Below are 19,808 nucleotides of genomic sequence, written 5' to 3'. Positions count from 1 at the left end.
TTTCATAGTGTCCCTTTCAAACTGAATTAGCTCCTGAAACTACCAGCATCACTACCAGGTAGATTTGCACGCCCGTGACAAACAACAGTGGGCAGAAGTTACAGTTGAAATGCACCTGGGGCAGGACTGGGGGTTGGGGGGTATAGAGAGACTCTGAAACATAATTGTACCCAACCCTCCAGAGTAGTTCTGGGGAGCCTTTGGAGTTAGGTGAAGGGTTTGTTGAAACTGTGAAACACAATTTTGCTTTATCTAAAATGAGACAATGGCCTTTCTTTCGAAAGCAAAACAGCAAAACGACAAACTTCAGATGAATGCCCCATCCCACATTTTGACATCTGCAGAGGTGTCTTGCATCTCATCATGAAAGCATAATTTGACTTTCATGAAAATGACATACTTCTAAGAAATGACTCAGCCCTAGCCTTTCCGGTCTTCATGTATTCTTGCTCTATGATCCCAAGTCAATCCGAGTATAGGTCTTTCTTCATTTGTTTGCCAGCACCCTGGAGACAACATTTGACAGCACTGTGACAACAGAAGTTAATGGAAGGACCATACCCAACTTGACAAGCCGACCCACTCCCATGACCTGGAGGTTGGGTCAGGCGTGTCCTCGACTTCAGGCTGGAGATGCTCCCTCTCTGGGGGCTGCCTACCCCCGCAGTGGTACCAGCCGATTCATCCACACAGACCCCTCGAGGTTCATGTACACAACACCTCTCCGTCGAGCAGCTGTCTCTCGACTGGGAAATATTTCCCAAATCGACATGAGTGAGAAAGCAAGCAGTGACCTGGACATGTCTTCTGAGGTTGACGTTGGTGGATATATGAGTGACGGTGATATCCTTGGGAAAAGTCTCAGGGCTGATGACATCAACAGTGGGTAAGTGGCCTTGGTCTCCACCGGCATTATGCAAACAGGGAAAGTGCTCTACTAAGATGCATTAGCTGGAGAAAGAGTAATTAGGTTAGCTCACAGAGTCATTAGAAAATGTGATAAATCGAAGGTTGTTTGGGGGTATATCAGACCTTCTCTTCTGCTCATTCATGAAAAGTAAAATATCCAAAACTTCTATAAAATCTTTTCATTGTAAGCCCTTAAGTCTTTCTATTGTTAGTTTAGAGAACCAAATGTGCCCTGTGCTTTTTGGAGTGATTTTCACATGCTTCTTAAGTCACAGATTTTGTAGAGAAAGACGTGGGAAGGGGACAGGAGGAGTTTTGTTGAGCTGCTGGATTTTTTTTTTTTTAATTTGGCTTGTCAAAGCTGCCTGTAACTTCCTTGAAGACAAATATTTTCTAGCATTCTTCAGTTATGCCCCTCCCATCTAACTTGAGGGAAAAGCATTTTAGAATTGAGAGTTTCGATCTCTTCTGATGGTATCATATTAAAAAAAAAATCTTAGCCTTGTTTTCCTTCTGTTTTCTATTATAATCCCCAAAAGTGTTGTGATTATAAAACTCTTAAAGGTTTTGGCAATGTGGAATTCTTAGCTCAATCTGAGAATGAGTCCCAATGGAGGTAATAGGATACTCTATTAAAGCTACTTCTATAAATAATTGTAATTCCTTACAGATACAAAAACTGATCCTAACTGGCCACAATTATATAATGCTTAGGAAAGGTAAGACTTGCATTAGGGCTCACTTTCATCTGACTTCAAAACCTTGGCTCTGTAATGTAAGGAAAAGCTTCCCAAATCAATTTTATAATTTTCATGTTTTCCCCAAACCCTAAATTTAGTGTTTTGACCTACTTTTTGTCCTTATACATCTGAGAGGACCAGTATCAGAAAGCATTCTTCTATATGAGTAACCCTTCCTGACTTCATTCATGAAGAAAAGAAAAGAAGAAAAGCTTATTTGAAAGGTGACAGACCTAAAAAAATACAGAAGAGCTTTAGATCAGATGTATAGCTCTGCTGTGATATCCTCAGATCAAGTGCTTTTTTCGTTGCCCCTTCCCAGATGGCTAAATTCCAACAATTTAGATTTAGGAAGACAGATTGCAGTTTAGTTAGGGTAGGAAGTGGTTGAGATACCCCTGGGGTCAGAGTCCAATTTAAATTCCTTTCTACGATTTGCTATCTGTGGACTCCTTGGGGGCTTTATTTATCCAAACTCTTTTTTTGTTTTCTGTAATAAGGATAAAATTGCAGAATCTCCACAAAATTATTAGGAATTAAGGAAATAACCCACAAAATTGTACTTACTCAAAGCCTGTCACAGTATGAGCGTTGAGTAAATTTATCATCAGCATCATAATTCCATTTATTATCATTAATAATCACACTAATTTGTGGATGTTATTGTTATCATTTTTGTACATATTAAATACCACCTGGGGGGGATACCCAGTTTGGGGAACATCATGGCAGCACAGGAACATCGAAGGCATGAACTTTTTCCCCCATCTCTCCCTTTTCTCACCCACTGTTTCCATTCTCACTCCTATCCCCTCCTCTTTTCTTTCTTCATCTCTTTAAATGAGAGTATATGTGTTTTTATATTCACTACTGGATGAAGATTTATTTTTTTAATTTAAATTCAATTAATTAACATATAGTGTATTATTAATTTCAGAGGTAGATGTCAGTGATTCAACAGTCTTAGGTAACACCCAGTGCTCATTACATCATGTGATCCCCTTAATGTCCATCACCCAGTTACCCCATGCCCCCACCCCCCTCCCCTCCAGCAACCCTCAGTTTGTTTCCTATGGTTAAGTGTCTCTTATGGTTTTTCTCCCTCTCTGATTTCATCTTGATTTATTTTTCCCTCCCTTCCCCTATGATCCTCTGCTTTTGTTTCTTGAATTCCACACATGAGTGAGATCATATGATAATTGTCTTTCTCTGATTGAGTTATTTTGCTTTGCATAATACCCTCTAGTTCCATCCATATCATTGTAAATGTCAAGATTCCATTTGTTTTGATGACTGAGTAATATTCTGTTTTATATATATATACATAAATATGTGGTATATATATATATATATACCACATCTTCTTTATCCATTCATCTGTCGATGGACATCTAGGCTCTTTCCATAGTTTGGCTATTGTGGGCATTGCTGCTATAAACATTGGGGTGCAGGTGCCTCTTTAGATCACTACATTTGTATCTTTGGGGTAAATACCAAGTAGTGTAATTGCTGGGTCGTAGGGTAGCTCTTTTTGAGGAACCTCCATCCTGTTTTCCAGAGTGGCTGCAGCAGCTTGCGTTCCCACCAACAGTGTAGGAGGGTTCCCCTTTCTCCGCATCCCCGCCAACATCTGTTGTTTCCTGACTTGTTGATTTTAGCCATTCTGACTGGTGTGGGGTGGTATCTCACTGAGGTTTTGATTTGGATTTCCCTGATGCCGGGTGGTGTTGAGCATTTGTTCCTGAGTCAGGTGGTGAAGTGGGGTGGAATCCTAGGTGGGACAGTGTGGTCTCAGGACCCTCGGGGTCACGGGAAGACTGGGGGTGCCTGAGTGCATCAGAGTTCCTAGGCATCAGAGCGGGGGAGCCAGCTGCAATCAGCGAGCCCAGGAGTGGGCTCTCAGCTTGGGGTTGCCATAGACCACGAACTGCTCTCCAAGCAGGGGCCCAGCCAGTGGGAGAACCACAGAGAGAGCCCCCTCCTTCCCCCTGGATCAAGATTGAATTATATACATAAATATACTATATTTATACACACACACATATATATACATATACACATAACACACACACACCCACACAGGCAGTCAATCTCATTATTTGCGGTAGTCACTACATACACTGAATTAGTGAATACCGAACCATTGCTCCTAGGGGAAATACAGATGTACTTCTTGTGAGCTTTGAGTCACACCATTTTTATCAGCTCATCAGAATAGAATCTTGTTTTATGTGTATTTCAATTTAAAGCCACCTTATTTGTGAATTAATACATATTGTAGATTCATGAACATTGAGCTCATGCCTTTGCAGCACTGTAATTCATGCCTGAATGAAGCTTATCTAACACATAGTTTTCCATAAGACACCACAGCCTCCCTACCCTTAGAACACAAGAACACCTCGGCACTACACCTGAGAGGCATTTTAAACAGCAGAATCTCCAACAGGGAGCACAAAAACGCGGCAAATGTGGCTCGCAAGAGCCTGTAAAAAGGACACATTGGCAGTAGAAAAGCTGAATCAAGTGGGCAGAATGTCACCTTATTTGACCTCAGCTGGGAATGTCCTCATGGGCAACTCGAACCCTCACTGCTCTGTGCCTGTCCATGAATGACCATGAAAGTGTTGCAGTTATTGATTTGCAAATTTTAGCGAGTAAGCAAATGTGTAAATATGGAGTTTGTGAATAATGAGGATTGACTATTTCTTTATACACACACAAAATGCTTATATGGGGAGAGAGCATATCCTGGGAGCAGTTTAAATCAGAAATCAATGGAGGGTAGGTACTATGGTGAGCGCTGTGAATCTCAGACCTGTACCCCTGAAACAAATAATACATTATACGTTAGCAAAAAAAAATTAAGAAAAAAAAATGCACATGCTCTGCCACTTCCAATAGACCTGGCCGGGTTGAACATATTTTCCCAGATAAATCAATCCCCGGCAGCCATCCCCCAAGATGAAAGGGGGGCACCAGACTAAACAATGTTTGTAGGAAAGACAAGAAGTGGGAAAAAAAAAGAAATCAATGGACATTGACAATGCAATGTGTGAGTAATTTCAAAATTTTCAAACAGATAAAAACTTAGCCAAAAGTTCAGAAGAAGGAGAAAGTGCTAAATCCAGGCATGAGATAGAAAGATAGAAAGATTACACTCTTTCATTTAAATAACTATAGAGGAGGGAAATACATTAAGAGAATATTTGTTAGAAAAGTAGATATACTGTAGAAAGAATGTTGTTCAGTGAGCTTGACTAAAATGTAATTTTCAAAATCAGAGGGACAATTGGATTAGATGACATTCACTGACCTTTCCCTTAACCAAGATTCATGGAATCTGACTATTTAATTTTGAGAGATAGGGTCTATAGTGACAGGCCTCAATAACATTATGCTAAGAAATTTAAACTGTGTACTCTAAGCAATGGAAAACGCTGTTTCTTAAGGAAGATTATTTAATAGCCACAGAATAGGGCATGATGATGATTTTTGAAAGTCCCCTTTAGGGAAAATCTGCAAAATGGATTGAGAGGAGAAGCTCTGGTGGTAGATTTCAGACACTACAGCAAAACTTGAGGTCCAAGGTCTATAGGCCAGAAATATGGGAGTAGCCTTGATGGGGATGAAAAGAGCGAGAAAATTGATATGGGAGATACCACAGAGGAGAAATTTACAGAAATAATGATAGAGTACTCACAAGGGCTTAAGAGAGGCAGTGAATTCAGATAAGATGCCCATTTTGTAAGCACCGGAGATAGGAAATTATACCTTTAGAGAAAATAGGCGGAAAAAGAGACTTTTTTTTTTTTTTTTTGAGAAAGCAGAGGGGAGATGGTGAGTGTAGAGTTAGAAACGTAGAGTTGGAGACATTGCCCTATAAGTTGAAAAAGCAGTAGTTTTTCAGGGTAGAGATATGATGGAGAGTGTGGTCTCATATAGAAGATAGTGGAAATTGTGGGAGACATGGGGACTTCTGGGAAAAGAATAGAGAGAAGGATCCTGAGCTGAAGTATGTATGTGTGTATGTATCTAAAATATATTTCTGAGTTCATCCTGTATGCCAAACCGCATTATGGGACTGTGTGTACAGTAGTGAGCAACATAGGCAAAGCGCCATGTGACTCCCATGCTAGTGTTTTTTATATTTTTGTAGGCGTTCGTTTGTTCAATGAATGAATGACTAATATATACACGTTTGTAAGTAAGCATGTGTGTATACATTCTTCGATTAGTAGTTTTTTCTTAAGGCAATTTTTTAAAACAACTGAGTTCTATATATAATAATATATATTATAGGCATACCTATACTCAGAAGCATTTTGTATTTTCCAGGACTCTAGCTGTATTAGTTAACAGTAACTTCTGTAAACAAGAAATCTCAAAATCTTGTAACTTAACACACAGTTCATTTCTCCTTCATATAAATCCCTCGCTGGTGTTTCTGACCTTCAGTTGGGAATGTACACCATGTAGTCTCTCAGAGAACAAGATTGAAGTGAATAATTCTGCTACTATCCTACCAGCTTTCCAGGGTCACCCTGGGCATTGGTATTCAACAAGCAGGTGGCAAAAGAGAGGAAGAATCTTGGTGTGAGAATATTTTATATGTACCAGGCCTACAAGTGGTGCAGATGACTTCTACACACATCCCCTATCCAAAACAGCTGGATGGCCACATCTAACTAGAGGAGAGGGCAGGAAATATGGTTCAGCTGTATGCCCAGAAGGAAGAGGAAGTTGTTTGATGAGAGCTGGGTAGTTTCTGCTGAATTTACTCATGAGAAAAAATAAAAAAGTTATGTCCATTGTCCTTCCTACTTGTTTCATGCTTCAGTGGAAACCCAATTCAGACTTCTGTTCATTTTTGTTCCCTATCAGTCTTTCAAACAAAGTCTTGGATAGTTTCACAAATGAGCCCATTTAAATATGTATCAGTGGTCCACGTGTTTTATGTTGTCACCCATATTCAGTATATTTAAAGAAAAAAAATAAAGAAAGACTACAAAAAAAACCCATAAACCCTATATGAAAAGTTCCCCTGATGATGTTGACCTGTTGGGCATTAAACATTTCTCTTTTCTGTGGCAGAGTACAGATCACTGAAATTTAAAGAATGGCTCAGAGTTCTGTCCCCTGGGTGGGAGGTGAGTAGGCATGATCGGCAGGCAGTACGGCTGGTCTCAGCTCAGCTGTGATTAGGGGGTGTTGTGTGGAGGATACCCCATGGTGTACTGCACTTCATTGCTCAACAATTTACACAGAAAAATTATTGACATCTATAGGATGTAGCCTGATGCCTCAGCCTAGAATTAAAAGGTGGGAAGATGAGAGGGCTAGAGACATCCCAGGGGAATTTTAATTTGATGATGCTTTAAGTGAAAAAAAAAAAGGGGCATTGAAACATCTGTGCTACAATTCATGAAAAAATTGAGTTACAAAGTTAATTTTCTGTTCCCGATTTTTAAAAGTATGTTTCAGTGATTAAAGGGACAAAGAGCTCAAAAGACATAGTAATGAATGAAGGTGTTTAAGATTTTTTTTTTCTCATGTAACCATAAGGAATGTCATGAAATGAATGGGAATGCTGTTTCATTTTCTCATGTACCTTAGAACTCAGAAAACTAGTTAATCGGCATTCTGAGAATTCAAAATTTCCTGAAGCATGTAAAGACTTATCTCTTTCTTCTCTTTTTGAAATTACTTTAAATGCTTGGGGATGTGAATCTGCCAGTAATTAGGAATTAGTCAGAGGAAGGCCTCTTACTTATAATGAGTCTCTGAAAAAGTCTCCATTTATGAAACAAAAAAGGAACTTGCTGGAAAATTGGGGAGAAAGTTAGATACTTTAATTGGGTGGAAATTGAAGTTATCTGCAGGTGTCACAGTATAAATAGTTGGGTCACAACATAACCTAAAATTCTACTTTAAGTCATTTGGCCCAAACACAAAGTAATTGAATTCTGGGAAATGAAATTTTTAAAAGGGAAGGTGAATACTTTTATCCTTCTTCTCCCTTGATTCTCCTTCAATTCACCCTTAGTAAACTTGAGGGTGTGAAGCATGTCTACCATTGGGAAGGACAGGCTTAAAGTGTTGGGGTGAAAGAGTTTACATGGCAAACCACAGATTCCTAATCGGAAGGCTTCTACTAATTTCATATTCAAGATAGGAGAGTTATGTTTAATGAATGTGGAGACCCTAGTGGAAAGATAGCTGGTAATACTAGCCAACACTGACATAGCACTTACTATGTGCTAGACAGCATTCTATGCATTTGACATTTGTTGACCCATTTATGTCTCACCGTAACTGTAAGAGGTAAATATATCATTACTATCTCCATTTTACAGATGAAGCAATGGAGGCATGGATAGTTCAAGTGTCTTTAGCTGGAACTCAGAAAATTAGTTAATCAGCTTCTGGGAATTCAAAATTTCTTAAAACATGCAATGCTAGACTTGAACCCAGCAAGTGAGATTCTGTACTCTTAACCATTATGGCAAATTACCCTGTGAGATTGTCTACATGTCTACACGTACACATTTCTTTCCTAGGAGTTGATTTTTTACAATAGACCAGAGCTTCACAGCAATCTTTCATTAGAAGTATAGTTGTTTTTAAGCTAGCATGTGTGATTAGGGGACAGTAATATTATCTGTGCTCATCAAAAAGAAAATGCTGAGCTGTTGTGCCTTTGAGGTTTAGAAAAAAAGCCTATGTGTTCATGTCATTAAAAAATAGCTAATTGTAACATATAGTGGCTGATATGAAATTTGAATGTAAAAACACAGAATTCTAGTAAGTTATGGTGCAAGCCTAGGTTTTGAATCTTCCCAAATCCCCACAAAAATAGACAAAGCTACTAACCAGCAAAACTAAAAAATCACGATCACTCTTCACTCATAAAAGTTGATGACAAAGTATCATCTCAGCCCCCAACTATAAACAGCTGAGGACAAACATTCAGAAGCCAAAGGATGGTATCAGTGTATCAGCATCTGTTTGGGAAGAAACAGAGGTAGGCACTGGTGCATCTGGTAACACTGAGAACAGAAGAACCCAAAATAGCCGAGAAACTGACTAGAAAACACACAGGGCATATGAAGTCAGCAGCTGAAGCTGGAGGGGTTTTGACCACTTGACCAGCCAGGGAGAGTAAGAGCAGAAGGTCATGTCTGGAGGGAATAGAACAGTCTCTAGTTCCTATGAATTCATTCAGCTGCTCAAGCACAGCCCCCTTCCAGGACAGGACCCCACACTAAGAGACATATTCTGTGAGTAGAAGCAAATTGAACAAGACGTGGCAATAAAGGCGAATGAAGGTCTGGAAGAAAGTGAGAGATGGAAACAGAATCCAAAAATCTCAAAAAGCTAATTACTGCATTTCAAAACACTATACAAAAACAACAGAGGCAGTTACTGTGTGAAGTTGGAAAGGTATCTAGTTACTTTTTATTCAGAAAAATGAATTTCACATAAAAATAAGCAGGAGAAAAGTATCAGGGTAAAACCCCAGAGAGGCCACAAACATATGCCACACATATAATTAACAAAGTATTAGTATCAATGAGGAAAGAAAAAAGGAAAACAAAACATAGCATTGAATCCAATAGAAAAATGAGCAAAAGGAAGTGAAATAAGTCAGCCAGAGAAAGACAAATACCATATGATTTCACTCATATGTGGAATTTAAGAAACAAAACAAATGAACAAAGGAAAAAGGAGAGAGAGAGAAACCAAGAAACAGACTCTTAACTCTAGAGAATTGATGGTGGCCAGAGGGGAGGTGGGCGGGGGAATGGGTGAAATAGATAAAGGCGAAAAGAGTACATTTATCATGATGAGCCCTGAGTAATGTATAGAATTGTTGAATCACTATATTGTACACCTGAAACTAAGAGGACACACTACATGTTAACTAGATTGGAATTAAAATTTTAAAAACAGTATAATTTTAAAAATGAGCAAAAGACAAACATTTTTTATAGGGATGTCATATTTACTGGGTTATGTATATTTATATCACTTAGAAAACATTACAACCGGTTACACATGACATAGTAACTACATTACATGAAATATGCTTGAACATTTTAAAATGGGCTTTCTAATCAAAATCAGCATTTTTTTTTAATTTAAATTCAATTAACCAACACACACAAAACATAAATGGCTTATAACTAAGTGAAAACATGATCAACCTGCTTGGTAATATGGAACTTGTAAATCAAACCAAAGTGAGAATTCTCACCTATAGGCAAGCAGGTGTTTATTCTGAAACTCTTTTGAAAACTATTTAGCATTGACTAGTAAAGTTAAGTATGGGTATGTGTCTCTTATGACCCAGTGATTTCCTTTCTAGATATAGATCTTAGGTAAGTTCTTGCCTGTGAGCACAAGGAAATGCGGGTACACAAGTGTTCATGGCAGGAAAGAAGAAAAACAACTCAAATGTCCATAATAGTCAAATGGATTAATCAACCAGTGCATTTGTAAAACAGAGTAATAAAACTATAAAATGAATAACATAATGATACACATGAGGATAGATAATTGCAAAAATGTAATTTTGAGTGAAGGAAAGAAGTCACAAAAGATTACACGTAGTGTGACTCAGTTTATATAAAGTTCAAATCCAGGAGATGCTAAACAATATATTTTTAGGAATACATGCCTATGTGGCAAAACCATAAAGGAAAGTAAAGAAATGCTTACAAAATCCAGGACAGTAGATACCTCTAGAAGGGCGATTTGGGGATGTGAGTGGGAGGAGCCTATATGGACATTGAAGAAACTGGAAATGTTTTATTTCTGAAGCCAGGAAGTAGGTGCATGAAAGTTGGTATTATTTTTATTATTATTTGATATATACTTTTATACCTTATAAACCTGCAAAAACATGTATTTCCCTATAAAGTTTTTTTTCAAAGCATGGAATTGCTATGAAATATATAAAGTTGTATATATTTCTGTTCATTGAGAAAGTAGGATTGAACAATATAAAAAATAAGATTTTTACAAATTCTCTCTATTTCAATGAAATCCAGACATAATTAGAGCATAATGATGCAGATTCACAGATTTGAACAGACTCTGTCTTTTTTTTTTTCAGGTTTTTTTTTTATTATGTTATGTTGCTCACCTGAACAGACTCTATCTTACAATAGCTGGGGGTGGTGAGTGACAAGAAGGAGTGATACATCCAGATTATTGATTGGGTGGATGGTGTCCATACCTTTGGCCATCGTATCATGCACAGAAGGAATATGAGCTTTAGTGGTGAAGTTAATATATGGTCAGTTTTTGCTATATTTGAGGTGCTTATGAGAAAGCCACCTATCTATGCCTTGGAAACAGTTTAATACCTTATTTTAGAGCAAGGTGGAATGATACGGCATAGAAATATTAATTTGGATAATAGACACCTAAAGTAAATGCCATGAGTATGCAAATTTGCCTACACAGAAAGAAGCAGGGTGTCAGGGGAAGTGAGGAAGAATGAGGAAATGCTTTGTGAGACTGTTTTTTTCATGTGAATTCTTTTACAGCTCATAGAATTTGAACGTGGCTAAAATTATTCTAAGACTTTCATAGTTTGAAGTAATTTATTTTTTTGTCAGTAACCCTCACAAGTTTCTTTCCACCTTTTTGTACCAATCTTCCCTGTGTCTATTAACTCTTCTTAAACTCATCTTGGCTGTTGGTTTTGAAGTTTATATATAACATGATTAGGAAATCATTTTTTAAATTTTACATTATTCTTTCAAAATGATCCCCTAACATTGATAGCTCCCAGACCGTAGTATAATTTTTCTAGAGGAGCTATAAAGTTCATGTTCTCATAAATTTTTAAATCCTTCAGAGGGATGAAAAGAAGGAAGGATTACCAAGAAAAAATTCAAATCAGGGATTTGTCTTACTTGTGTGATGCCTGGAATTTTTTTTTGTAATTTTTTATTGTTATGTTAATCCCCATACATTACATCATTAGTTTTAGATGTAGTGTTCCATGATTCATTGTTTGTGCATAACACCCAGTGCTCCATGCAGAACGTGCCCTCCTCAATATCCATCACCAGGCTAACCCATCCTCCCACCCCCCTCCCCTCTAGAACCCTCAGTTTGTTTTTCAGAGTCCATCGTCTCTCATGGTTCGTCTACTCCTCTGATTTCCCCCCCCTTCATTCTTCCCCTCCTGCTACCTTCTTTTTTTTTTTTTTTTCTTAACATATATTGCATTATTTGTTTCAGAGGTACAGATCTGAGATTCAACAGTCCTGCACAATTCACAGCGCTAACCAGAGCACATACCCTCCCCAGTGTCCATCACCCAGTCACCCCATCCCTCTCACCCCACCCCCCACTCCAGCAACCCTCAGTTTGTTTCCTGAGATTAAGAATTCCTCATATCAGTGAGGTCATATGATACATGTCTTTCTCTGTTTGACTTATTTCGCTCAGCATAATACCCTCCAGTTCCATCCACGTCATTGCAAATGGCAAGATCTCATTCCTTTTGATGGCTGCATAATATTCCATTGTATATATATACCACTTCTTCTTTATCCATTCATCTGTCGATGGACATTTTGGCTCTTTCCACAGTTTGGCTATTGTGGACATTGCTGCTATAAACATCGGGGTGCATGTACCCTTTTGGATCCGTACTTTTGTATCTTTGAGGTAAATACCCAGTAGTGCAATTGCTGGATCATATGGTAGCTCTATTTTCAACTTTTTGAGGAACCTCCATACTGTTTTCCAGAGTGGCTGCACCAGCTTGCATTCCCACCAACAGTGTAGGAGGGTTCCCCCTTCTCCGCATCCCCGCCAACATCCGTCATTTCCTGACTTGTTAATTTTAGCCATTCTGACTGGTGTGAGGTGGTATCTCATTGAGGTTTTGATTTGGATTTCCCTGATGCCGAGCGATATTGAGCACTTTTTCATGTGTCTGTTGGCCATTTGGATGTCTTCTTTAGAAAAATGTCTGTTCATGCCTTCTGCCCATTTCTTGATTGGATTCTTTGTTCTTTGGGCGTTGAGTTTGATGAGTTCTTTATAGATATTGGATACTAGCCCTTTATCTGATATGTCATTTGCAAATATCTTCTCCCATTCTGTCGGTTGTCTTTTGGTTTTGTTGACTGTTTCCTTTGCTGTGCAAAAGCTTTTTATCTTGATGAAGTCCCAGTAGTTCATTTTTTGCCCTTGCTTCCCTTGCCTTTGGCGATGTTTCTAGGAAGAAGTTGCTGCGGCTGAGGTCGAAGAGGTTGCTGCCTGGGTTCTCCTTTAGGATTTTGATGGACTCCTGTCTCACATTGAGGTCTTTCAACCATTTGAGTCTATTTTTGTGTGTGGTGTAAGGAAATGGTCCAGTTTCATTCTTCTGCATGTGGCTGTCCAATTTTCCCAACGCCATTTGTTGAAGAGACTGTCTTTTTTCCATTGGACATTCTTTCCTGCTTTGTCAAAGATTAGTTGACCATAGAGTTGAGGGTCCATTTCTGGGCTCTCTATTCTGTTCCATTGATCTGTGTGCCTGTTTTTGTGCCAGTACCATACTGTCTTGATGATTACAGCTTTGTAATAGAGCTGGAAGTCGGGAATTGTGATGCCGCCAGCTTTGCTTTTCTTTTGTCTCTGAGACTTGTAAGTTTTACTATTAGATGTCGGGGTGTTGACCTATTTTTATTGATTTTGAGAGGGGTTCTTTGTGCTTCCTGGATTTTGATGCCTGTTTCCTTCCCCAAATTAGGGAAGTTCTCTGCTATAATTTGCTCCAATATACCTTCTGCCCCCCTCTCTCTTTCTTCTTCTTCTGGGATCCCAATTATTCTAATGTTGTTTTGTCTTATGGTATCGCTTATCTCTCGAATTCTGCCCTCGTGATCCAGTAGTTGTTTATCTCTCTTTTTCTCAGCTTCTTTATTTTCCATCATTTGGTCTTCTATATCACTGATTCTCTCTTCTGCGTCATTTATCCTAGCAGTTAGCGCCCCCATATTTGATTGCACCTCATTGATAGCCTTTTTGATTTCTACTTGGTTAGATTTTAGTTCTTTTACTTCTCCAGAAAGGGTTTCTCTAATAACTTCCATGCTTTTTTCAAGCCCAGCTAGTATCTTTAAAGTGATGATTCTGAACTCTAGATCTGACATCGTACTAATGTCCATATTGAGTAGGTCTCTGGCAGTCGGTACTGCCTCTTGTTCTTTTTGTTGAGGTGATTTTTTCCATCTTGTCATTTTGTGCAGAGGAGAATAGATTAATGAGAGAACAAAATGCTAGCAGGGTAACAACGTCCCCAGAAAATATACTCTAAACAAATCAGAAAAGACCTGAAGCAGTGGGAAAAGAAAGGGAAAGAGAGAAAAAAGAAAAAGAAAAAGATAAAGATAAAAACAAACAAAAACAGAAGAAAACAAAACAAAACAAAAGCAGAATGTGATCAAATATGATCAGGCTGGTATATAGATCAGTGCCACACACTAGATTTTGGGTGTATTTTGGTCTATTAGAAGAAAGTGCCTCCCAAAATTTTAAAGAAAGAGAAACTTATATATGTACAAAAATAAGGGTTGATATGATGAAGGGTTGGAATATGACTGTAAAGATGGAAATTATAAAAAATTTTATAAAAGGAATTGATAAGAAGTTGTTTGAAAAAAGAAAGAAGAGGATTTAAAAAAGCAAAAAAGGGAGAGAATGTGATCAGGCAGGGGAGTAGAAAAAAACCATACACTAGAGATTTAGGGTATATTTTGATCTGTTAGAAGAAACCATCTCAAAATTTTAAAGAGAGAACAACTTATATATATATGCCAAAAATACAGGTAATTACTATGAAGGGATAGAATATGACTCTAAAAATGAAAAATAAAAATGTTTTTTAAAAAAGGGATTGATAAGATGTTGGTTGAAAAAGGGAAAAAGAAAAATTCAAAAAAAAAAAAAGACAGTTAAAAAAAAAATTAACTTTGAAAGACTAAAGAATCATGGTAAAAAAGCCATGAATTCTATGTGCAGTATTCCCCTAGCACTGGAGTTCTGCCTTTCTCATTGATCGGTAAACTTGATCTTGGCTGACTGTTCTCACTGATCTTCTGGGGGAGGGGCCTGTTGCCATGGTTTCCAAAAGTCTTTGCCAGAGGCGGAATTGCCCTGCCCTTGCCCGGTCAGGGCTAAGTAATCTGTTCAGGTTTGCTCTCCGGAGCTTTTGTTCCCTGCAAGCTTTCTGTACAGCTTTGGAGGCAGAGAGTGAAAATGGCAGCCTCCCAATCTCCGCCTCGGAGGAGCCGAGAACTCGGGGCCCCGCTCCTCAGTGAGCCCCCAGAGAAAAGCCGTCAGTCACTCCCGTCTCCCCGGTCTCCGGCCGCAGTCCGTGCTCACCCGGCCTGTGACGGCGCGTTTCTATCTCTGGCACCCGACCCCAGGTGGAGTCTCCAAACCCAGCAGATCCCTGCGGTGCGCTCCCATGCCGCTTCTCCCGGGGGAGGAAGGTGAGTCTCCCCGGATCTGCCGCTTGTTGGGTCCCTGCTGGAGGAGCAGTGGCCCGACTGTGCCGCGGATCACGGTTTATGGCAACCCCGAGCTGAGAGCCCGCGCCTGGGCTCCGTCTCTGCAGCCGGCTTCCCTGCTCCGATACCTGGGAGCTCTGCCGCACTCAGGCACCCCCGGTCTTTCTGTGACCCCGAGGGTCCTGAGTCCATACTGTCCCACGAGGGTTCCACCCCCTGCTTAGCCACCGGCGTGAGGTCCCTCAGCGGAGCAGACTTCTAAAAGTTCCGATTTTGTGCTCCGCGGTTCTATCACTTGCCAGAAGCGGTTGACGGAGGCCCCTCCCCCGCCATCTATCCTCCTGAATATCACCTCAGATTCACTTCTCCACACGTCCTACCTTCCAGAAAGTGGTCGCTTTTCTGTTCAGAGAGTTGTTGCTATTCTTTTCTTCGATCTCCTGTTGAGTTTGTAGGTGTTCAGAATGGTTTGATCCCTATCCAGCTGAATTCCTGAGGGGAGACGAAATCCAGGTCTCCTACTCCTCCGCCATCTTGCTCCGCCCCCAAAAGCCAATTTTTTTTTTTAAATTTAAATTCAATTAGCCAACATAAAGTAGTACGTCATTAGTTTCAGATGTAGAGTTCAGTTATTCATCAGTTGCATGTAACACCCAGTGCTCGTCACATCATGTGCCCTCCTTAATGTCCATCACCCAGTTACCCCATCCCCCCATCCACCTCCCCTCCAGCAACCCTCAGTTTATTTCTTAGAGTTAACAGTCTCTCATAATTTGTCTCCCTCTCTGATTTCCTCCCATTAAGTTTTCTCTCCCTTGCCCTATGATCCTCTGCTCTGTTTCTTATATTTCACATATGTTGTGGATAATTGTCTTTCTCTGATTGACTTATTTCACTCAGCCTAATACCCTCCAGTTCCATCCACATCGATGTAATAAGATTTCATCCTTTTTGATACCCGAGTAATATTGTACATATATCTTATATTCTTTATCCATTCATCTGTCAATGGACATCTGGGCTCTTTCCATAGTTTGGCTATTGTGGACATTGCCACTATAAACATTGGGGTGCAGGTGCCCATTCGGATCACTGCATTTGTATATTTGAGGTAAATCTCTCATAGTGCGATTGCTGGGTTGTAGGGTAGCTCTATTTTTAACTTCTTGAGGAACCTCAATACTGTATGTTGTTTTTTAAGTAACCGAATCATGGTTCTGTTATGAAAATACCCTACTAACATTCAAATGAGAGTGTGTCTGTGTAAACAGAGGAACTATAACTGAGTATTTTTTTGGTTCAATTAATACCTGTTGTAAGCCTATTTGATATTAACTAGAAAATTGAAGGGCCCAAGAAAAATGAATATCCTTTAAAATGCTTCCTGAAAAAATAGTTTTTTTTCTTAATTTATGGAACTTTTAAACGTATTTTTTTTTTGAAATTAGTTTTCAAAACAGTTGACCTATGTCTATAGAACTTACTGTTCTGTAAGTATTGAATAATTGAAAGGTTATGTTTCTAATAGAAGTGATCTGTCATCTTATTTCTTGTTTTCATGCAACACCATCATGGGTAAAATTACTGAAATCAGCTATGCTGTTTTTTTGGGGTTTTTTTTTTACAATATGGAAGCCTTTTGAATCCAGCTGAACAAACGTAATATATTTGTTGATCCCCAATTATATACAAAACACTTTGCTAAACAATTTTGGAGATATACAGATGAAGAAGACAGACCAATGAGACATACATGAAGCATAACATGTATACATTGTAACAACTTCCTTCAAGGTTAAGGTTAGGATTAAGCATGTCGGCAGTTTAAAAAAGGGGAGGGGGGATTTGCCAATATACACTTTTACTTTACCAGGAATTTCCACACACTCCGCCCTACAAGTCAATAAAAACATTTAGATACCGGTTGAAAACTGTGTGGGAAAGATGATAAGAAATTGGAATTAAGAATAAGCCCTGAAACATACCACCAACATGGGGCAGCTGACAAATTAAAACACAGGAAGAACAAATATCCCTTCACTCTTTGTTTAATTTAATTGATGCTCCTAATCATGAATTAGTTATAAAAAAAAGTTAAATTATAGCTAGTATTTCTTATTTAAAAGAGTGTACTGGGATCAAGCCCCGCATCGGGCTCCCTGCTCCGCGGGAAGCCTGCTTCTCCCTCTCCCATTCCCCCTACTTGTGTTCCCTCTCTCGCGTGTCTCTCTCTGTCAAATAAATAAATAAAATCTTTAAAAAAAAAAGAAACTTGGGCGACTGGGTGGCTCAGTTGGTTAAGCGACTGCCTTCAGCTCAGGTCATGATCCCAGGTCCCGGGATCGAGTCCCGCATCGGGCTCCCTGCTCTGCAGGGAGCCTGCTTTTCCCTCTTCCACTCCCCCTGCTTGTGTTCCCTCTCTCGCTGTGTCTCTCTCTGTCAAATAAATAAATAAAATCTTTAAAAAAAAAAAAAAGAAACTTGTTCAAGCGCCTTCAATTATTAAGGACAGAATTTATTGATCTTGTAAGTAATTAGCCAGTTTCATAATCCTAGCTTTAACTATTTGGTTAGTCTTCAATATGGCCATGATTAAATATTTTTAATTACAAAAAGTGAAATCAACTCAAATTTGCTTAAGCACATTAGGGACATGATTATAAAGAAGCAAGAATATCTCTTAGAACCCAAGGACAAGTTGTGAAGTTGAAACCACGGGGCCAAGTGTCTCTGCTTCCTTTTGTGCACCTGGGTCATTGTTTTTACTTTGCTGACCAGCTTTCTCTGTGGCTCCTTACATCTGCTGGAGAAAAATACATCTCCTGGGCGTTCATTATCATCAACTCTATTCACACAGAAAGACTGAGGAGAGCTGCCTTTTAATCCTAGTTCTCAAGAAAGAAAAACCTGATTAGCCCAGCATAGGGTAGGAGATTAAACAATGTGTCCTAGTCCTCCACAGCCAAGGAAGCAAGATTACCAATAGTAATATAACTATTGGGGTCTACCATCCCTTTGCAATGGTGGTGGTCCTGTGATGGCAAGGAAGTTCTCAAAGACGCGAAGTGGGTCAGACAGTATGGCCCTTCACTTCAGATAGTAATGCATGGTGGTTAAGATCATTGTGGAGCCCACTTTCTAGATTTATTTCTTAGTTCTGCCATGACTGGTTGAGTAGCATTGTGTTACTTAACCTTTTTGTGCTTACTTATTTTCTTTCTCTAATGTGGTGATAATAACAGTGTTACATGTAAGCTATTTAGAACAGTTCCTGGCAACATTGTCAACATTTAATGCATCTTGGCTATTATTTTATCCTTGTGGTCAATACATATTACTTACCAAATAACTTAATCTAATTTTAAGTTTAGTAATATTCCATTACTCCTATGACTTTCAGTGCTTCAAAAATGGTATTTACAAAATGAAATGATCTTGCTCTTATTTTTCAAATGTTAAATTATCTCCAAGACTGTTCAAAATTTTGGTAACAAAAGGGGAAAAAAATGAAGGTTTTACATAGGCTAGTTATTTGTTGTAGTAAGGAAGATTGATTTCCTAATAAACTTGAAAAATACCCTAATTCTTCCTGGTGAGTAAAATGTTTATATAGAAAAAAACTGTAATAAAGCACATTTGCATAATTATTGAAAGTTGTGAACACTGTTTATTAAGTTAAATTATACAGATGAGATCATTTAATTTTCTGTTGATTAATTACACATTTATTTTCAGGTACATGACAGATGGAGGGCTCAACCTGTATACTAGAAGTCTGAACCGAATACCGGACACAGCCACTTCCAGAGAGGTCATCCAGAGAGGAGTTCATGATGTGACAGTGGATGCAGACAGGTAATGCTATCAGCATGTACAATGGTGAGAACCACATAAAGCAATTTCATAAATGAGATCCTAGGAGTTTGACAGTATAAGTCAAAGGACTTTTTATTTCAATATAATAATTATTCTGAAATATTTTAAAAAACTAAACTGGTTTTTCTTACAAGACGTGTTTAGCTCTATTTACTGCATTGGTGAGAATATTTAACAACTTTCAGTTATGTGGCAGCAAATTTTAACATCTGTAAAAGCAAAATGATACACATAGACTTATATTCTTTCCTTGAAAAGACCTCTGGCTGATAAATTTGTTTTGGTTTGGATATTATCAGATTTACCTGGAGGCTAATGATATAATGATTAAAACATAATTCAAATTATCAGGTATAATAAACTTGATGCTTTCCTTGAGGGGTTTGTTGAAAGCATACAATTCTTGCTTTAGGCTAATTTCTGTTTTGTAATTGTTTCAGATTGTTTAAAGGTGTGTGTGTGTGTGTATGTGCATGTGTGCGTGCTTGCTTCATATGCTAGTTATGATTTTGCTGGAAGTTGTTATGTCAATTTGATCAGAATCACTGCTGTTAGAGAACATTGTTCTTGTAAAATAATATTGTAAGACATCCTTCTGACCTGATTTTGCCCTCTCTTCACTCAAAATTTTGACTTTATTCATCAGGAAGGATTGCCATTTCTTAAACTATGATATATCAATACCTAGAGTGGTTCTTTACTAAAGTCAGCATTGAGTAAGAGGACAAAAGGTTGTGACTTAGTGCATCCACATTCT

At 38.7% G+C, this 19,808-nt stretch overlaps 1 protein-coding gene across 2 annotated transcripts in view; it reads left to right on the top strand.

The window, feature by feature from the left end:
• NAV3 (neuron navigator 3) overlaps positions 1 to 19,808 on the top strand; it is a 347,818-nt gene that overhangs the window by 194,180 nt on the left and 133,830 nt on the right. For both annotated transcript variants that reach the window (XM_021678554.1, XM_021678552.1), the window contains exons 11-12: positions 503 to 886; positions 18,911 to 19,030. In XM_021678554.1, coding sequence (XP_021534229.1) covers positions 503 to 886; positions 18,911 to 19,030 — 504 coding nt within the window. The remainder of the gene's footprint in view (positions 1 to 502; positions 887 to 18,910; positions 19,031 to 19,808) is intronic.

Source organism: Neomonachus schauinslandi, chromosome 5 (assembly GCF_002201575.2).
Source record: "Neomonachus schauinslandi chromosome 5, ASM220157v2, whole genome shotgun sequence".
Classification (NCBI taxonomy): Eukaryota; Metazoa; Chordata; class Mammalia; order Carnivora; family Phocidae; genus Neomonachus; species Neomonachus schauinslandi.
Note: the sequence above shows the minus strand (reverse complement) of the source record. Positions and strands in the feature narration are given on the sequence as shown.